This window comes from Melanerpes formicivorus, unplaced genomic scaffold (genome assembly GCF_026170545.1).
Source record: "Melanerpes formicivorus ecotype bairdi unplaced genomic scaffold, bMelFor1.0.p_v2 SCAF_142, whole genome shotgun sequence".
Taxonomy (NCBI): domain Eukaryota; kingdom Metazoa; phylum Chordata; class Aves; order Piciformes; family Picidae; genus Melanerpes; species Melanerpes formicivorus.
In genome coordinates this window covers 879,038-898,170 of record NW_027142494.1, presented here as the reverse complement: position 1 = coordinate 898,170, position 19,133 = coordinate 879,038, and the positions used below count along the sequence as shown (strand labels likewise).

The 19,133-nt window shown below is 51.1% G+C and overlaps 2 protein-coding genes across 2 annotated transcripts; one reads left to right on the top strand and one right to left on the bottom strand.

The window, feature by feature from the left end:
• The first annotated feature begins 8,301 nt into the window (after window positions 1-8,301).
• LOC137456878 (olfactory receptor 14A16-like) lies at window positions 8,302-9,234 on the top strand. Its single transcript, XM_068168567.1, has one exon. The coding sequence runs from the start codon at window positions 8,302-8,304 to the stop codon at window positions 9,232-9,234; it is 933 nt and encodes a 310-aa protein (XP_068024668.1).
• A 7,379-nt stretch (window positions 9,235-16,613) lies between these two features.
• Window positions 16,614-17,378, bottom strand: LOC137456911 (olfactory receptor 14J1-like). Its single transcript, XM_068168600.1, has one exon. It carries the CDS (start codon window positions 17,376-17,378, stop codon window positions 16,614-16,616), a length of 765 nt encoding a protein of 254 aa, XP_068024701.1.
• Between the last annotated feature and the right edge of the window lie 1,755 nt (window positions 17,379-19,133).

Sequence of the window (19,133 nt, the reverse complement as noted above, 5' to 3'; positions counted from 1 at the left end):
GGCTGTCACATTTGTGGGTGCGGCGGTGCTGACCGAGGACGGCCACCTGGGTGGAGCTCTTGCCTGAGACAGCTCAGAGGTGCAGCTGCTTCTGGCTGTGGACGCAGCAGTGCCGGATGAGGTTGGAGCTGAGGGTGAAGCTCTTGCTGTAGCCACCGTAGACAGAGGGCTGGGCATGGGCTGGGGGCAGTGGGGCTTCGCCAGCTCCAAGATGGGTGGCAAGCTTTGCCCACCCTCAGGGCACTCATGTGGCTGCTTGGGTGGCACAGAGGGACTGATATGGGTTTCCCATCTAGCACCTCTTCATCTTCCTCCTCTTTTGGTTCATTCTTCTCCTATTCCATATCCTAATCTTCTTCCACATCATCACCTTTGTCTTCCTCCTCCTAATCCTCACATACTTCATCCTTGCTGTCCTCATCCATTCCTTCATCAACCACTTCTCCTCTTCCTCAAGGCTGATCTTTGGCTCTTCCAAATTATTCTTCAGGTGATTCTTCTCCTCCAACATCTTGTTCAGGTCCTTCTGGGAGGCCATGCTGATGAGAGGAATGGTCACCCCTGTGCTCTTGGGCAAATCCTTGGGGACCAACTGACTGAGAAGTAAGGACACTGTGTGTGACTTCTTGCAATGGAGGGATCAGAGCCCTAACTCCTGTGCTGGGTCCCCTGGTTGTAGTGCTGATGGGGCTGACACCCCCAGGACATAGCCATCCCAACCATCCCCCTCTGGCCATGCAACTGATACCTGACCACCTGGAGCTCAGGGAGATGGCACACAGACAAGGACCCTCAAAGCTCCACAAGTGGTGAAGTGTGGTTTGGGAGGAGGGTCTGGAGAGGGTAGCGAGGTGCTCAGGGGTCAGTTGGAGCCTGGGGTCTTGCTTCTGTCCCAAAGTTGGGTTCTTTACTTTCTGGCCTGTTCCAAGGAGCAGATCTGCAAACTTTGCTCCTCCCCGGCACAAAGGAGCAGGGCTGATGGAGAGAAGAGAAGGATATGACCCCAGGCAGAGAGAAGTAAAGGGTTCAGAAGAGAGGACTGACCTGAAAGGAATGTATCAGCCCTGACTAAGGCTCTCCCAGCCTTGCACTTCTCTCCCTATGGCTTGGAGGTTTGTCACCTCCTGCCAGCTCAGTGCATCTGTGCTTGGATCACAGCCAACAGGGAGGTGATAGAAAACTCTGGAGGTCAAAAACTTCAGGGTCTGTGCAAGTGGCAAAAGATCCCAGGATGATTCAGCATCCAAGGTTCTCCAGCTCAGAGAAACACCTGATGGAAGTCAAGGATCTCCCCCTCTCAAAACAGTGACCCTAAAGCCAGAGCCTTGGAGCTCTCCTGGATCACAGCAGCTGTGTCCAGCATCTCCCCCACTCAGACATCTCTCAGGCACAACCTGCACCAAGGGCCAACACCAAGTCAGACTTCTCCAGGCTCAGTTCTCATCCTCTGAGAATGTTAAAGCTTTGTGAGTGTTTGCCCTGAGCTCCAGGAGAAGGAAACTGAACTCCAGGGCAGCCTCTCTGCCAGCAACCTCTCCACCTCTCTGTGTCTTTGGACAGACACCTTTGCTGTCACCATGTTGGGGGGGCTCTACGTTCCACCAGCTCTGTCCCTGTGTCTGTGTGCTTGGTGCTTCTCTCCAGGCACAGCCATAGAAAGAGATTTGAATTCAGGATTGCTTAATGAGGAAGGGCTGCTAGGATCCAACCTTTTCATCTCCTTCTCACTCTCAAGAACTCTTGACTGGCTGAGAAATCACAGCCATGGCAGAACTTGTTGGCTTTGCCTCACCCTTGTGGACAGGCAAGCTGCTGAGAGACAGCTTGTGCTGAGTAGATGGTTCCAGAGGGCTTGGATTGCTGAGGCAACTTTCTCAGCCTTGGCTTTGCTTAGCTTCCAAACAGCAACAATTCTTCTGTGGCTGTGTGCAGGCAGTTCTCTAAGGATAGCAGGGGGCAGCTGGTGCCATGGAGCTGTGAGCTCCAGCTGCAGAGAGCAGTAGAGAAGTCTGATGCAAGGAGCAGGGATGGAAGGCCCAGGTGGGCAGGGACAGCAATGGGGAGGTTGGGGAGGGTGGGGAGCAAAGATGTCCACTCAATGTCAGCCCTCAAAGGACAGCTTCTCCTCCCAGTCCAGACCCCCTGAGCAGACAGCCTGCATCATTCTGGCTTGGTGGATGCTGCTGTCACCTCTGCCCTCATCTGAGAAAGAATCAAATAGTTTCCCATCAAACTCTGAGCTTTGTGAGGTGCACTTTGAAATCTGGAAGTCAATGACAAAGACACAAACAGCTCCTCAGGGCACTTGGGAATCATTCCATGAACCTCAGGTACTGAGAGAAGAGCAAAGAAACTGGGTAAAAAGCAAGAACAAAAACACAAAGTACCTTGAAGCATTAATTGGCCTCACTGAGGCTTGTTACTGCCAAAGCCTCCCCAGGGACTCGTTAGAGCAGCTCAGGAGAGGCTGTGATTGCAGCAGACAAAGGCAAAGTGCAGGAGAGCAAACTCTGGCTCTGGTTTCTGCAGCATAAAGGCCAAGGCCTGAGCACAGCCCCTGGGCAGGCAGATCCTGTCCCTCATGTGTGGGTCAAGGCTCTTCAGGTGCAGTGGGGGTGGGGTGTGGGTTTCATAGCAGCATAGCATGGCCTAGGCTGGAAGGGACCTCAGAGCTCCTCTGCTCCAACCTCCCTGCCATAGGCAGGGATGCCTCTCCAATAGACTCAGCTGCTCAAGGCCTCATCCAGCCTGGCCTTCAACACCCTCAGGAGAGGGCATCCTACCTGGACAGCCTATTCCAGAGTCCCACAACCCTCATACAGAAGAACTTCTTCCTAAGACCCAGTCTAAACCTCCTTTTCCTCATCTTCAAACCTTTCCCTCCTCTCCTGTCACCAGACACCCTCATGAAAAGTTCCTCTCCAGCCTTCCTTTAGGATCCCTGTAGGGTTTGTGATGCTGAGTGGAGGACAAGGGCCTGACAGTTCCCAGCCTTCCTGGGGATGTGGAAAGAGGCAGTGAGGACCTCCCAGTGCCTTAGGACAACATCTCCTCACAGGCCTTGGGGGCAGAGAATTGCCAGAGTCAAGAGGGCACAGCCTTGGCTTCTCTTTATCATTCCCACCACTGCCATTGCCCTTTGCCAGCTCTCCCACAGCTTTGTCCTGCACTGTCTCACAGCTGCTTCTCCTGCCCTGCAGGCTGCAGACCCTCATCTCACTTCCCCACCTTGGCCTCTCCATGCCTTCACTGACACCTGCCCACACTCACACTCTGCTACTTGGGACACAAAGAGAAGGGCTGATCCCAGACTCCTGCTGGAGAATTTCTCAGGCCACAGCACTACCCTTTGAGAGAGGTTTCTTGCTCCTTATGGCCAGTCTGCACCTGCCAGCCTGCACCATCTGGCAGTGTTCCTCTCTCCTGCTCTTTCCTACCTCACCAGGAGCTCCCAAGGCTGCTGGCCTTGCAGTTTCTTGCAGAGACAGCACCAAGCCCTGTGCCTGCTGCTGTCCCATCAGGTACTCAGGCAGCAGAGACACAGCAACCAACCCATCAGCCCCTTCCTGCAGTCAGCCCAGGCCCTTTGGCAGAGGGCATCTCCCAGATCACTGTGCCCATCTGCCAGCCATGAGCCCAGGGCTGCCCTATCAGCTCCTGCAGACACAGCTGACCTCACAGTCCCTTTCCCAGCTGTGTTCCTGCTGTTGGCCAATCCTCTCAGGAGGCATAAGTGGCCTCACCTCCCCCTTCCCAGTCCTTGGCTTCCTACTGAATGGTGAGTTCCTGAGATACAACTGAGCACAGGATTGCACACTCAGCCCTCAGCCTCCTTGTGGCCAGAGCCTGAGCAGATCCAAGTTTCACCAGATCCATCTGGGAGATCTCCTACCAAGGGTTTGAGTGGAGAAGCTGCTGGCTCTGTCCTGCTGCATGTGTGGAGGAGCCTCCTGCACATCCTCTTGTCCAATGATCCTGCTCAGGGCAGGGTTAAGCAGATGAGGTCCCTCTGCGCAGTTTGGCTTCATCTGCAGAGGAGCTGCAAAGGCCCTGGCTCAGATGGTGCAGGGAGTTCATGAAGGCATTCCCCAGTGCTGGCCCAAGGGCTTGCCCTGAGGGATGCCACTGGGAAGTGTCTGACAGGAGGACTCTCCACTGGTGACATTTGGGCTTCATCCACCACCCAGCCACCACCTCATCCATTCCTGCAATCCAGCTCTCAGCACTCTGGCTCTAAGGAGGCTATGGGGGACCATAGCAAAGCCCTGGCTAAGCTCCAGGCACAAAACATCCCCTTCTTGCCCCTACCCATATGGCTTCAGCAATACCTCTCTTGTTCTGCAAGGGCCTGCAAATGGCTGCAGAGGAGTTTGAGCCTTCACCTTCCCAGGGACTGTGCTGAGGGTGACCACCTGCAATGTTCCCCACCCTCCTTTTTGGTGTTCCTGGAGAGGCCTTTTCCAAGGAGCCCAGAACCTCTGGGATGGCTCTGTGCACATCTCAGGGCACAGTCCAGCAAGGGTGATGTGAGCAGACAGCAGCCTGCCCGAGACATCTGAGATGAATCTCCCTGGGCCAGTAGGGTTTGTTCTGGAGTGACACACAGCAATGTCCCAGCTCTGTCAGGTGTCCACATCTGAGCTGGCCTCATGGACCCCTAATGGAGTGTGAGATGTTCAGACACAGTCTTTCCCCATCACTCACACAGGCCCTGCCCTGCAGCAGTCAGAGAGTCTCCCTGGCCTCCTTCTGCCCCTGCCAGAGGCTGGGAGGGGCTCCTCACACCTCCAGTGCCTTGGCACCTCCAGCAATAGCTGATGGTGTTTGTTCACTCAGGTTCACCTCAGCTCATCTGCTGACATCTCATCTACACAATGCAAACAGGCACTGCTGACCTCCTGAGGCCATGTCCTCCTGTGGAGGGACAAAGAGTTTATCGGAGCTGAGGTGTGAGGCTATTGCTGGAAATGGTGGTTGTGAAGTCTAGTGTAGGATGACTGCCCTGGGACAGCTTCCCCAGGGTGTCCAGTGAACACAGACACAGTCCAGACCCTTCTCTGCTGATCCTTCAGGTCACTTGCAGGAGGCCTGGCTGTGTGAGGACACTGCTGTGTGCCCCAGCCTTGCATACTCACACACTTTAGCTGTTCCCTGTTTGCATCTGGTGGGCATGCTCTTGAGGGAAACTTTGGAAGAAGACCTAAGCCTTCAGATACTGCCCTAAGCAGATCAGCTGTCTGTGTGGAACTGTTCTTGTGGAGGCCATCTGAACCAAAGAAGTTCCCATGGTCTGTGTCTGCCTGTGGCCATAGAACTGCCATGCAGCAGGATGGTGCCCAAGCTGGCAGAGTACTCAGGCCTTGCCCCAACACAGGGGCTCAGCAGGAGAGTGTGGAGGTGGAAAGAGAACAGCCCAGGAAAAACAAGTGTGGGCAGGACCCTATCAGAGCAGTCCTGGCTTTGGAGCACAGGGCAGGAACGGTGCTCTGGATTCCCCTGGGGTTCACAGGGCATGGAGTGGAAGCAGCGACTCCTCTTCTCTCCCACAGCAGCAGGGTCACACAGCCATGCAGCTAAATGCAGCTCCTGCTCTGTGCAGCTCCTCAGTCTGCTGCTTCAGGCTGAGGCAGATGTTTGCACTGCTGGACTCAGCTATGTCCCTTCCCTGGCAACTGGGCAGATCTCAGCCTCGGGGGTCCAGTCCTCTTGAAGGCACATCGGGCACTTGGTCTCTTTGTTGTCCTATGACCACCACATTTCCATCTGCAAAGACCTTGGAGAGTGCCCAGAGATCTCCCAAGATGTGCTTGGGAGGCCTCATGCACATGACCAGTAGAGAGAGGCTGAAGGCCATGGGCTCAATGGTGTGAAGAGTGAGGACAGGAGCAGAGTAGCCTGAGAGTGCTTGGGGAGTGGTTTGAGACATGGAGAAGCTTTTCTGCACAGTGACAAAGTGCAAGAGAAAGAAAGAAAGCCACAAAGTGCAGCTGAGGAGGTCCAGACTGGAGATGAGGAGAAAGAAATGTCACTGCAAGACATCCCCCAGCAGCAGCCTGGAGCACTCCAAGGCTTGGAGTTTCAAGGAAGAGCCAGGGAGGATGGAGAGAGAGCAGCAAAGGAAGGTGCCAGCAAGGTGGGGCAGCTGGCTGGGTGACTACAGCCTGCAGGGAAAGAAGCTCAGCTGATGCAGCAGCAGAGCACAGCCTGAGGGGCAGATGACAGAGGGCTGTGGAAGAGCTGAAAGGCTCCTGGCAGAGCCAAGCTCTTCATGCCTTTGGTTCTGGCTGTGGTCTGTGCCACTGATGCCTCTGAGGAGACAACTCCTCCTTGCAGCCCTGGGGCCTCATTGCCTCCTTGTCCATCCTCAGGAGCCTGGGAGGGGTTGTGCCATAGTCCTGCCCTTGGCATTGCTCCTCTCCACATCTCACTGCTTCATAATCACCCTGAGGGGTGAGTGAGGGACAGGATCTGCCTGTCCAGGAGCCAGGGCTCAGGGCTTGACCCTTTGCATTAATGAAACACCTCCAGGTTTGCTCAGCATCAGAGACATCTTCCTCTGCTTGTCCTGACCTCTCAGCACTGCCTCCACTTCTCTGCTCCAACCACAGCCTGCAGACACTTTCCCAGCAGTGTCCTCACTGGGACCCATCAACAAGAGAAGAAACTTCAGAGTTTGAAAGTGACTTCAACTTCTGGAGAGGTTTCATCACCTTCCTCTCAGTCTCTGATGTTTACATGGCACCAAAGCCACCAGAGGGTCATGAAAATGCCCTTGGGTTGGTCCTCTGCTGCTCAGCTGGGCTGAGCTCCGTGGCTGGAGGGAGCTGCTGGAAAGCAGGCAGCAATGAAAAGTGTCACCTGTGCCCAGGAGCAGCTTCTCTGCTCTGCACAGCAGGGCTGAGGGCACTGCCAGTGGATCTCAGGAAGATGAAGAAGGCAAAGAGAGCTTGGAGGTGTCCAGGAGGGTGACTGAGAGCTGACAGGAGGAGAAGTCACTGCAGGCACTGGCACGGTGAGTCTGTGGGGGCAGGGCAGTGCAGGTGCAGCTCCTGGAGGCATCTCCTAAAGCTGGCACAGCCACAGCTGGTGGGGGCTGGAAGGAAATCTTCCTGTGCAGAGGCTCTTTTCAGGCTTTTCTGAAGAGCTGTGGAGCCCTGGGGTGCAGGCAGGGGTGGTGAGGGCTGTCCTTCAGAGCAGGGTCCCTGCAGCCCAGGGGCTGTGTATTGGGGCAGGGACTGTGCTGCCTGCCAGGCTCAGCTCTCAGCCTGCCCAGGGAGCTCCACACAGTGCTGTGGGGAGAAGCTGTGAGTGGCAGGAGGCAGCCCTGTCAGGGCAGGGCAGGGCAGGGTCCTTCTGGTGTGGGGAGGGAGCTGTGCTGGCCAGAGCTGCTCACAGTTCTAGCTCACCCCTGAGCATTTATGAGGAGGCTTTGCAGAAGAGCATCAAGGCAGCATTTTGCTGGAAGGGAAGGAGTCTTGAATGTTGATCCCCTTTGTGGGCTGGATGGGCAGTGTGATACTAGAGTTTGTTTCTCCACTCTGGAGAAGACTCTCATCAGCCTTCGAGCAGCTCCTGAGCCCCTGCACACCCAGAGCTGCCCCTGGGCAGTGTCCTGCTTCTGGGAGGGGTCTGCAGTGCAGAACTCAGACACAGCAGGTGGGATGGGCTCTGTCAGCAGGGACAGGGAGGAGAGCTGGGCACAGAGATGCAGCTTCTGGCAGGAACAGCTGCTGGCAGCAGGAACTTGAGCAGGGTGGGGAGAGGGTGGCAGAGATGTCCTGGCAAGGGGGATCAGGCACCTCTGGGCCATTCTCTGCACTGCAGACACATTTCCCAATGCAACCTTTTGTTTTCTTCTTCTACCCAGCAGAAGCAGTGCCCGCAAAGCTATGGGCTCCAGGTCATAAGTCACAACCTTGGCAGCTGACATTCATCTGAAGGCTCCCAGAGTGTTCACCCAAAAGGAGGATAAAAGCTCTTCAGTTCCATCCTGTGAGCTTCAGAGAGCTGAGCTGGGGAAGGAGAAGGCTTCACCCCCAACCCCTCTGCCTTTCTCTCTTCCCTTCACTGTTTCTGCAGCACTGCAGAGCTGGTCCCTGTTTCTCCACCTCTCCATGGGACTCTCATTCCCTGGGTTTGGGCTGTTGGTCACTTTCCCATAGGTTGGGTGTGGTGGGGACTGAGCTGATCCATTCCTCATGCAGCTCAGGGACAGGAGTTACAATGAAGCTGAGGGAAGTGTGCCCTAACTTGTCACTGCCTTTCCCTCCTTGGACAGGTCTCCATGGCCACAGGCAGCAGATGGCCAACAGCAGCTCCATCACCCACTTCCTCCTCCTGCCATTCCCAGGCACAAGGCAACTGCAGCTCCTGCACTTCTGCCTCTTCCTGGCCATCTACCTGGCTGCCCTGCTGGGCAATGGCCTCATCATCACCACCATAGCCTGGGACCACCACCTCCACACCCCCATGTACTTCTTCCTCCTCAACCTCGCCCTCCTTGACCTGGGTGCCATCTCCACCACTGTGCCTAAATCCATCATCAATTCTCTGAGGGACTCCAGGGACATCTCCTATACAGGATGTATTCTCCAGGTCTTCTTTTTCATGTTCCTAATTGATGCAGAGTATTTTCTCCTCACCACCATGTCCTACGATCGCTACGTTGCCATCTGCAGACCCCTGCACTATGAGACCCTCCTGGGCAGCAGAGTTTGTCTCCACCTGGCTGCAGCTGCCTGGGGCTGTGGCTTTCTCCATGCTCTGCTGCACACAGCCAATACATTTTCCCTGCCCCTCTGCCAGGGCAATGCTGTGGATCAGTTCTTCTGTGAAATCCCCCAGATCCTCAAGCTCTCCTGCTCCACATCCTACCTCAGGGAACTTTGGCTTCTTGTGGCCAGTGCCTGTTTATCATTTGTCTGTTTTGTGTTCATTGTGGTGTCCTATGTGCAGATCTTCAGGGCAGTGCTGAGGATCCCCTCTCAGCAGGGACGCCACAAAGCCTTTGCCACCTGCCTCCCTCACCTGGCTGTGGTCTCCCTGTTTCTCAGCACTGCCTGCTTTGCCTACCTGAAGCCCTCCTCCATCTCCTCCCCATCCCTGGACCTGGTGGTGTCAGTTCTGTACTCAGTGGTGCCTCCAGCAATGAACCCTCTCATCTACAGCCTGAGGAACCAGGAGCTCAAGGCTGCCCTGAGCCAACTGATCCCTGGATGCTTTCAGAAGCAATAAACTCTTTGTCTTCTCCTGCAGAGCAGTTCTGATGTCACTCAGTGCAGGCCCAGCCTGCCTGCTTGAGTTCTGGCTGCTGCTGGTGCTGTTCCCCTTGTGAGAATGTTGTCCCCACACAAATGTCTTTCTTCAGACCATTTCTGGTTCAGTGTTGGCCTGTCTGGTGTGACCCAGAGGCTGCAGACATCAGGAGCTGTGCTCCCTGTGTGTGCCGAACATAATAAAGGACCCTGCAGGGAGTTGTTTCTCTGAGTTTCTTCTTCCAAGTCTTCTGTGGAGCTGCAGGGCATTGCCTGTGTGCAGAGGTGGAGGGGCAGAGTCCCAGCACAGCAGCAGTGCCAGGGAGCCCCAGAGCTTGGGCTGTCCTCAGATGATCTTTCTGCCCTTCCACCCTCTCCTGATGAGCCTTAGTCCTGGGGCAAGGCCTAAGTGCTCTGGCAGCTTGGGCACTGTGCTGCTGTGTGGCAGTGCTGGGACTCCAGGTATGGACAGACCAGGGCTCCTTGTGGGAGAGAGCTGGGCTCCTGAACAGCACTGCCATCAGAACAGGAGGTCTCCTCATGTCTTCAGAGCCCAGTCCCCTCCCATTACAGACTGCTCCTACTCGGAGTCCAAACTGGATACCCTGAGCCCTTTCTAGTATAGACTCAGTCTAAACATGGTTCCTTTCACCCCTCCCAGTAGAGATCTGGCCTCATGCCAATACAGGCTGGATCATATTGTCTTCTTCCTCTATAGTCTGGGTCCCATCCCAGCACAGAATGTATCCCCTGTCTCCCTTCCTAGTACCATCTGCATCCATCCCAGTACAAACTGCACACCCTCATGCCCTCGCAGTACAGTCTGGGCCTTGTCCCAGTCCAAGCAGGATGCCTTTCATCCCTCCAAATGTACTTTGGGCCTTGCCTCAGTAAAACCTTAATCCCCTTATGCACTCCCAGTACCAACAGGACAATCACAACTCCATACCCTAAGCACACCAGACTCCAGTCTGGGCCATATCCTATTTCAAACTGGCTCCCATTAACATCACCAAGTTCAGTCCCAGCACTATCCCAGTACAAACTGATTCCACTCATCCATTTCTGTGCTGTTTAAAATTTTTATCAGTGCTATAGACCAAGGGATGGAAACACCACCAGCAAGTGTGCAGATGGCACCAAGCTGAGTGCTGCTGTTGATATGCCAGAGGGACAGGATGGCATCCAGAGGGCCCTGGACAAGCTGGAGAGGCGGTGCCTAGGTGACCCTCATGAGGTTCAACAATAGCAAGAGCAGGGTCGTTCAGCAAATGCCTGCAGGGACAGCACCAGAGGCAATGGCATCAAACTAGAGCAGAGCAGATTTACATTGGATGTGAGGAAGATTTTTTTTTACCATGAGGGAGGTGGAACACTGGAACAAGTAGCTCAGGGAGGTGGTTGAGGCCCCATCCCTGCAGAAATTCAAGGTGAGGCTGGACAGGGCTCTAGGCAACCTGATCTAGTTGAGGATATCCCTTTCTCTCTGCAGGGGTTGGACTGGATGACTTTTGGAGGTCACTTCCAACCCAGACCATTCTATGATTCTATGATCCCAGTAAAGATTTGCCCTCAATGAAGTAAAACTGGATGCCCTCAATGAAGTAAAACTGGATCCCCTCATCCCCTCCCAGTACTGCTTGAATCCCTCCTGCCTGACCCACCTGTTCTCCATCTCTGACAGGATGAGTGACTGTTGGATGAGGGAAAGGCTGTGGCTATTGTCTCCCTGGACTTTCCAAAAGCCTTTGGCACTGCTCCCCACACGATTCTTGCAGTCAAACTGGCTGCTCCTGGCTTGGATGAGCAATGCTCTGCTGGATACAGCCCTGGATGTGTGAAAGGGCCCAAAGAGTGGTGGTCAATGGAGTTAAATACAGCTGGTGGCAGGTCACAAGTGGTGCTCCTCAGGGCTCAGTGTTGGGACCACTTCTGCTTAACATCTTTATTGATGACCTTGATGAAGACACAGAGTGTGTCAGCAGTGAGTCAGCAGATGACACCAAGGCAGGTGGCAGAGTTGATCTTCATGAGGGTAGGGAGGCTCTGCAGAGGGACTTGGATAGATTGGATCCATGGCCAATGCTCCCAGGAAGAGCTTCAAGATGGCCAAGTGCCAGGTCCTGCACTTGGGTCACAACAACCCCAAGCAATGCTCCAGGGGCAGTGTGGCTGGAGAGCTGTCTGGCAGAAAGGGACCTGGGGGTGCTAATGGACAAGTGTCTGAATAGGAGCCAGCAGTGTGCCCAGGTGGCCAAGAAAGCCAAAGACATCCTGGCTGGGGTCACAAATGCTGTGTCCAGCAGGAGCAGGGAGGTGACTGTCCCCTGGAACTCAGCTCTGGGGAGGCCACACCTTGAGTGTTGTGTCCAGTTTTGGGCACCTCCAACCAAGAGAGATGTGGAGGTGCTGGAGCCAGGGCAGAGGAGGGCAAGAAGCTGGGGAAGGGCCTGGAGAATAAATCTGATGAAGAGCAACTGAAGGAGCTGGTTGAAGTCAAAGCTCAGGGCACTACAGATGCAGTGTGCACCTGCTTGAAATCTGGGGATGATGCAGCTTCTGGTGGTTGTGGGAAGGGAAGAAAACTTACATAGTGTGCAAATTTCAGGGTTCAGAGTGGAGGTGTTGTGGTTTGAGGCCAGGCAGATCCTCTTTTGCTCCTGAGAGCACACAGGAGGTGAGGATAAAGAAAAGTCACTCAAAGGGGATCCTTGTGATCCAAGAGGCCCTGGCTCTGTGTTTCAAGAAGTGGCCATGGAGAATAGAGACAGAGCAGGGAGGGTACAGAAATGTCATGGTGAGAGCTGCTAGGAAAGTAAGATGGATGTCAAGAGCATGAGGGGAAAGAGCTGCAGGCATGGGAAAGTGTAGCACCACCTGCAAGGCTGACAGCTCAACAGGACTGAGGTCTTTCTCCTCCTGTCTATGCCAGTTGGCTCTGCCTCCAGGGCCAGGGAGAGGAAACTTTATCTTGAGACTCTCTGGATCTGACTGCCCAGGCTCTGTGGTCAGGGATTGGCCTTTCTGCTCCATAAACCAAACTCAGTGTGGGGGACGGAGTGTAACAACCTGTGGTGGGGATGGCAATGGGCACTGGCAAGGCTGGAAGTCATCAGGAGAACCCAAGGCTTTGCCTTCTTGGCTATGGCAATCATCCACCACCACCAATGGATGTGAGGAGACTTCCTAAGGCACCAGGGGGTCCTCAGGGCTTCCTTAAACACCCCCAGGAAGGCTGGGGGCTATCATCCCCTTGTCCTTCTCTCAGCATCACAAACCCCACAGCCCACAGCACCTGAGGAGCCCTGACCCATACATGAGGGACAGGATCTGCCTGCCCAGGCACTGTGGTCAGGGTTTGACCTTTCTACTCCATAAACCAAACCCAGAGTTTGCTCTCCTGTACTTTGCCTTTGTCTGTTGCAATCATGGCCTCCACTGAGCTGCTCTAAGGAGCCCTTGGGAGGCTTTGTTGGTAATGCCCCTCAGTGGGGCCAATCAGTGCTTCAAGGCACTTTGTGTTTTCCTCCTGACTTCTGAAGAAGTTTCTTCACTCTTCTCTCAGTACCTGAGGTTCCTGCAATGAGTCCCAAGTGCCCTAAGGAGATGTTTGTGTCTCTGCAATCTTCTTCAGGATTTCAAAGTGCACCTCACAAAGCTCAATTTTGTATGCCAAAGATAAAATATTTTACTCCATTTCAGTTCAGAGCAGAGATGATAATTCCCCAAGTGACACTGACCCAGGCTGTCTCAGCAGGACATCTGCACTTGCAGGAACATCTGTCCTTCAGGGCTCACATTGAGTGGACAGCTTTGCTCCTCACCCTCCCCAACCTTCCCATTGCTGTCACTGCCCACCTGGGGCTTACAAGGTGATTCAGCAGAATGTGTTCTAATCCAAGAGCCTCTGAATGACAGAGTGGATAAGGACAAGGCTGACCCAGACTGACTGCAAGGGATCCTGAAGTCAAATCTATTTCTATGGCTGTGCCTGGAGTGACGGACCAAGCACAAAGATACAGGGACAGAGCTGGCTGGGTTCAGTGCGAGGTAGAAACCTTGCCCCTGGTGACAGCATAGGTGTCTGTGCTAAGACACAGAGAGGTGGAGAGGAGGCTGGCAGAGGCTGCCCTGGATTTCAGTTTCCTTCTCCTGGAGCTCAGGGCAAACACTCACAAAGCTTTGGCATTCTTAGAGCACAAACACTGAGCCTGGAGAAGTCTGACTTGCTGCTGGCCCTTGGTACAGGTTGTGCCTGAGAGATGTCTGACTGGGGGAGATGCTGGACACAGCTGCTGTGATCCAGGAGAGCTCCAAGGCTCTGGCTTTAGGGTCACTGTTTTTAGAGGTGGAGATCCTTGACTGTTTCTCTGATCTGGAGAACCTTGGATGCTGAATCATCTTGGGTTCTTTTGCCACTTGCACAGACCCTGAAGTTTTTGACCTTCAGAGTTTTCTATCACCTCCCTGTTGGCTGTGATCCAAGCACAGATGCACTGAGCTGGCAGGAGGTGACAAACCCCCAAGGCACAGGGAGAGCAGTGCAAGGCTGGGAGAGCAAGGGTGCAGCACACCAAGGACACCTCTCAGTGCTCTCTTTCTCTCTGTCCCGATCCATCCCTGGCTTACCCTGGGCTACTTCATGGCCTAGGCCTTTTTGTTTGTTTGTTTGTTTTTAACCTAAAATGAGAATGCATGTTGTGTTATAATTAATTTTGACTTTCCCATTAACTATTTAAAACTAAGGCAAACTGGTGAGGTGACATAGAAATCCATAGGAACATTTTCTCTAGTCACACAACAATTAAACAATCATAACAGCCAGTCCTAACTCACACGGTGCTGTGGTGCATTCTTCTGAGTGATGCTTTTGATCCCAGATTACCATAGCAGTTGTTGTGATCGATGTTCGACTGCATGGGAAATGCTGTGTGCTCATGGCCTTGATTCCTCTGCCGTTGTTCATTGCGATGATTGCAGTTGGCATGGGGTAGACATTTCTTGCTGCTATCACTAAACCCCCTTAGCTATAAAATATACATCCTCTCTTTTGATTTGTTGATTTTTTCTTGATAGATTTTTAAACTATTTTTTTACTTTTTGAATTTTATAATTTTTATTTTTTAATTTAATTTCTATTTTTAATTTTAATTTTAAGTATTTTATTTTTAAAGTATTTTTTCTTAATTTTAATTTTTAATCCAATTTTTAAAATTTATTAATTTTGATCTTATTTAAAAAAAATATTTTAATTATTTTTGTATGTTTGTTTTATTTAATCTATTTTAAAAATTTATAATATTTTATTTCAATTTTAAAATATTAATCAATTAAAAAAATCTTAATTTTTTATGTAATCTAATTTTTAATTTTTTTAATTTTATTTTGTTTTGGTTTTATAATTTTTTAACATTTTTTAAAAATTTTTTTACATTATTTTTATTTTTATGTTTTCTTGAATGTTATTTTAATTAATTTTTATTTTTTAATTTTAATTATTTTAATTTTAATTTTTAAAATCTAATTTTTTAATGCAATTAATGTTTTTAATATGCCTTTTAAATATTTTTTCTTTTGTTGTTATCTGTGTTTTTTGGCCTATAATTTTTAATGATTTTTTAGGTAATTTTATTTTTCTTTTAAATCTACTTTTATTTATTGATTTTTTATAGCTTTTAATTTTTCTTGAATTTTATTTTACATACTTTAATCTTGTATTAATTAATTTTTAATGTAATTTTATAATCTAATTTTTTAATTATTTTTTAATTTTTTTTTCCTTTTTTATTTTATTTTTAACCTTTTTTTGTATTTAGTATTATGTCCTTATTTTTCATTTTAAAGTTTTGTAAATTTTTATTTTGCTAATAATCCTTATGTTTTTTGTTAATAGTTATTTTTTGTTAGTAATCCTTATGGGGTTTATTTGTTTGGGTTTTTTAAAATTATTATTATGTTAAATTGTTTTTTATATTAAATACTTTTCTTCCTTTTTTATAATTTGCTTTTTTTTATTATTATTATTGTTGTTATTTTGTACTTTTACTTTGTAGTAGTACTTTGTGCTATTAGCCAAACACCAAACTCAGGTGCGAGAGGCAATGCACCAGAATGGACTCTCCAGACTGTCTATTACCTGAGGAAGGAGGTGGATGTGGAAAGTGTAATACATCTGATTGGTGCCTAAAGACTGAGGACAATGGGGAGGCAGCAATAAAATACAGCCACCAACAGCAGGAAAACAGCTCATGGGCCAGTCCAAACCTGGCAAGGACTGGAATGGGACAAATTTTCTCGGTTGCCTGGTGGGCCATGGGTCAAACGAGTGTCATTCTTCTCTCCTTGTGTAACAGCAGCTCTAATCTTTCTACCATGTCTGATACCCTGGTTTGTATGGCTTATCCATCCTGCAGTCAGCCAGGTGCAGGTGGTAGCCATATCAAGTGAGCCAGAAAAGGCTATAAAAAAGAGCAGTATGATGTATCTGCAAATAAGATCAACATCAGAAATGAGCCAAGAGGAAAGGATTAAGTTAATGGGGGATGAATTTTATAAAGGCAATTATTAAAGCAAGAAGAGGAGGGATTGATGGGGTTAAAAGGAGATAGTGTCCTTACAAAGGAAGAATTGGCTAAGAGGGAGTTGGAAGAGAAAGGGAGGAACCAGACAGTTCACCTTCTCTATGTGTATGCAAATCACAAAGGGGCCTCTGCTAAGTCCCTTCCCTTGAACCTTGCTGTCAATCAGTAGGGGTCTGTCTGAAGATAGCAGACACTGAACACAGCCTGAACTGCTGAACTTTTAGGCCAGAGCACAGGCTTAACAGACTGCTGAATATTAACTTCTGCACCCAGAGAAGTGGAGAACCTAATTTAAATGAGCATAGGATGTATGAAGCAGGGAGGGTCATGTGAAGGGGGACATGGATCAGGGGGTTTGGGAAAGACTAAATCCTGAGTACCTGAGCCAGTGGGGAAAAGGAGAGGGAGGTTTGTGCCCAGAAATGTAGGATGAAAGGGGAGCTGTGTCTTCAGCAATGAGAGAGACCCCACAGGGAATTGTTCTGTGGACTCTCCCTTTATTCAAATAAAGTTTTACAAGACTCCTCTGTCTCTGTTATGAACTTGTAGATGGGAAGAATTTTTCCTTGCATGTTGCACACCCAGGGAGCACAGCTGCTTCTATCTGCCGTCTCTGGGTCACAGCAGACAAGCCAGCACTGAATCAGAAATGGTCTGAAGAATGACTCTGGCAGGGAAACAACATTCTCACAAGGGTAACAGCACCAGCAGTAGCCAAAAAGAGAGAAACCAGACTGTGAGTGACATCAGAACTGCGCTCCAGGAGAAGACAAAGAGTTTATTGCTTCTGAAAGCATCTGGTGGTCATTTTCCTCAGGGCATCCTTGAGCTCCTGGTTCCTCAGGCTGTAGATGAGAGGGTTCACTGCTGGAGGCAACACTGAGTACAGTACTGCAAGCACCAGATCCTGGAATGGGGATGAGATAGAAGAGGGCTTCAGGTGTGCAAGGATTACAGTGCTGACAAACAGGGATACCACAGCCAGGTGAGGGAGGCAGGTGGCAAAGGCTTTGTGACATCCCTCCTGAGAGGGAATCCTCAGCACTGCCCTGAAGATCTGCACATAGGACACCACAATGAACACAAAACAGACAAAGAATAAACAGGCACTGAGCACTATTACCCAAAGTCCCCTGAGGTAGGATGTGGAGCAGGAGAGCTTGAGGATCTGGGGCATTTCACAAAAGAACTGCTCCACAGCATTGCCCTGGCAGAGGGGCAGGGAAAATGTATTGGCTGTGTGCAGCAGAGCATAGAGAAAGCCACAGCCCCAGACAGCTGCTACCATGTGGAGACAAACTCTGCTGCCCAGGAGGGTCTCATAGTGCAGGGGTCTGCAGATGGCAACATAGCGATCGTAGGACATGATGGTGAGGAGAAAATACTCTGTACCAATTAGGAATACATAAAAGAAGACCTGGAGAACACATCCTGTGTAAGAGATGTCCCTGGTGTCCCTCAGGGAATTGGCCATGGATTTGGGGACTGTGGTAGAGATGGAATCCAGGTCAAGGAAGGAGAGGTTGAGGAAGAAGAAATACATGGGGGTGTGGAGGTGGTGGTCCCAGGCTATGGTGGTGATGATGAGGCCATTGCCCAGCAGGGCAGCCAGGTAGATGGCCAGGAAGAGCCAGAAGTGCAGGAGCTGCAGCCACCTTGTGCCTGGGAATGGCAGGAGGAGGAAGTGGGTGATGGAGCTGCTGTTGGCCATCTGCTGCCTGTGGGAATTTCTAAGAAAGAAAAGAAAACAAAACTCGATGACAGACTCCTCTGAGAAGAAGCACTCCAGGGGTCACAGCAATCCCCCAGCTGAAATGGATTTGCTGTCTGCTTTGTTCTGGCTGAGGCAGCTGTGAGGAGCAGGAGCTCAGGCCATGTGCTGCCAAGGGCTCATCTTGGCTCTGCTACAGGGGAGCTACTGTGCCCATCAGGCTGTTTCCTCTGCCCTGCACTTTTCCCTGTGCTGCCTGGCAGATATTATGCCCAAATTAGCCTTTAGGACCCCCCCAGCTCTCTGTGCTCTGAGGAGAGCAGGGCAGCACTGCTTCAAAGGACAGTTCTGTGTACTCTTCTCTGTCCCAGCCCAGAGGTACAGATGTGAGAGACAGAGTAGGACACAGCCGCTCCTGAAGAGAATCAAAGGACTCTGGAAGCAGAGTGCTGAACCCAAGGAAAGGCTCAGCACTGCCCAGTACACTATGGGAGATCTGGGCCTTCCTGGGAGCAGCTCCAAGCCCAGCAGGATGGGCAGAGCAGTCAGGGATCCTGGAGATGAGATGTTCTAAAGAGTCATTGCCCAGCAGAGAGCACCCAGAGACATCTGCAGAGAAGTACTGAGAGAGCAGCCTGAACACAGCCTCCCCCAGGGCTTCTTGGCAGCTTCCCCTCATCCCCACCCTATCTCTCTCCTGCCTGGAGCTGACCCTGCCAGGAAAAGCTCAAGAGCATCTCAGACTCACCATGTCAGCAACTGCAGTAACTTCTACTCCAGTGAGCTCTCAGTATCCTCCCAGTCGTGGATGCCTTGAAGTTCTTTCTGCTTTCCTCATCTCCCTGAGGTGCCCTCAGCCCTGCTGTGCTGTGCAGAGGAGCTGCTCCTGGCCAGAGCTCCATGCTGCCCAGGAGCCTGGCCTAGCTCAGCAGCAGATGATCAGCCCAGGGCATTTAAAGGAGCCCTTTGCTGACTTTGGTGACAGGTACACCTCAGGGACGGAGAGGAAGCTGATGAAACCTCTCCAGAAGTCAAAGTTAGAGTCAAACTCTGAAGTTTCTTGTAGTGTTAATTGGTTCCACTTTGGGACACTACAGGGAAAATGTCCTCAGGGTCTGTCAAGAGCAGAGAACTGAGGCAGTGCTGACAGGTCAGGACAAGCAGCTCAAAGTGGCTCTGTGGCTGAGGAAACCTGGAGGGGTTTCATGGATCCAAAGGGCCAAGCCCTGATCCCCAGCCCCTGGCAAGGCACATCCTGTCCCTCACCTGTGGCTCAGGGCTCTGCTGGGGCCAGTGGGGAGTGAGGATGAGCAGTGACCAGGGTAGGACCTTGTCAGGTTTTGCTGTGGTTTGCTGCTGAAAAGGAATGAAATGTACCTTTAAAAATACTCTTTATCAGATACTTTGTGCAATAAAAACCTCTCCAATTAGCTGCAGAAACCTTGGCAATAATTAGAGGTTCAGCAGTATTTAATGAGCCCCATGGAGTATTTGGGGCTGATTACATCATCCTTAGGTACTGCCAGGAGACTCTGCCAAGGTACTGCCAAGAAGCCTCTCAACAAGTCCAAGGCAGAAGCAAACTCC

What these genes read in the sequence shown, in the direction of transcription:
- LOC137456878 (XM_068168567.1), top strand. Translation starts at nt 8,302, where the DNA reads ATGGCCAACAGCAGCTCCATCACCCACTTCCTCCTCCTGCCATTCCCA.
- LOC137456911 (XM_068168600.1), bottom strand. Translation starts at nt 17,378, where the DNA reads ATGTATTTCTTCTTCCTCAACCTCTCCTTCCTTGACCTGGATTCCATC.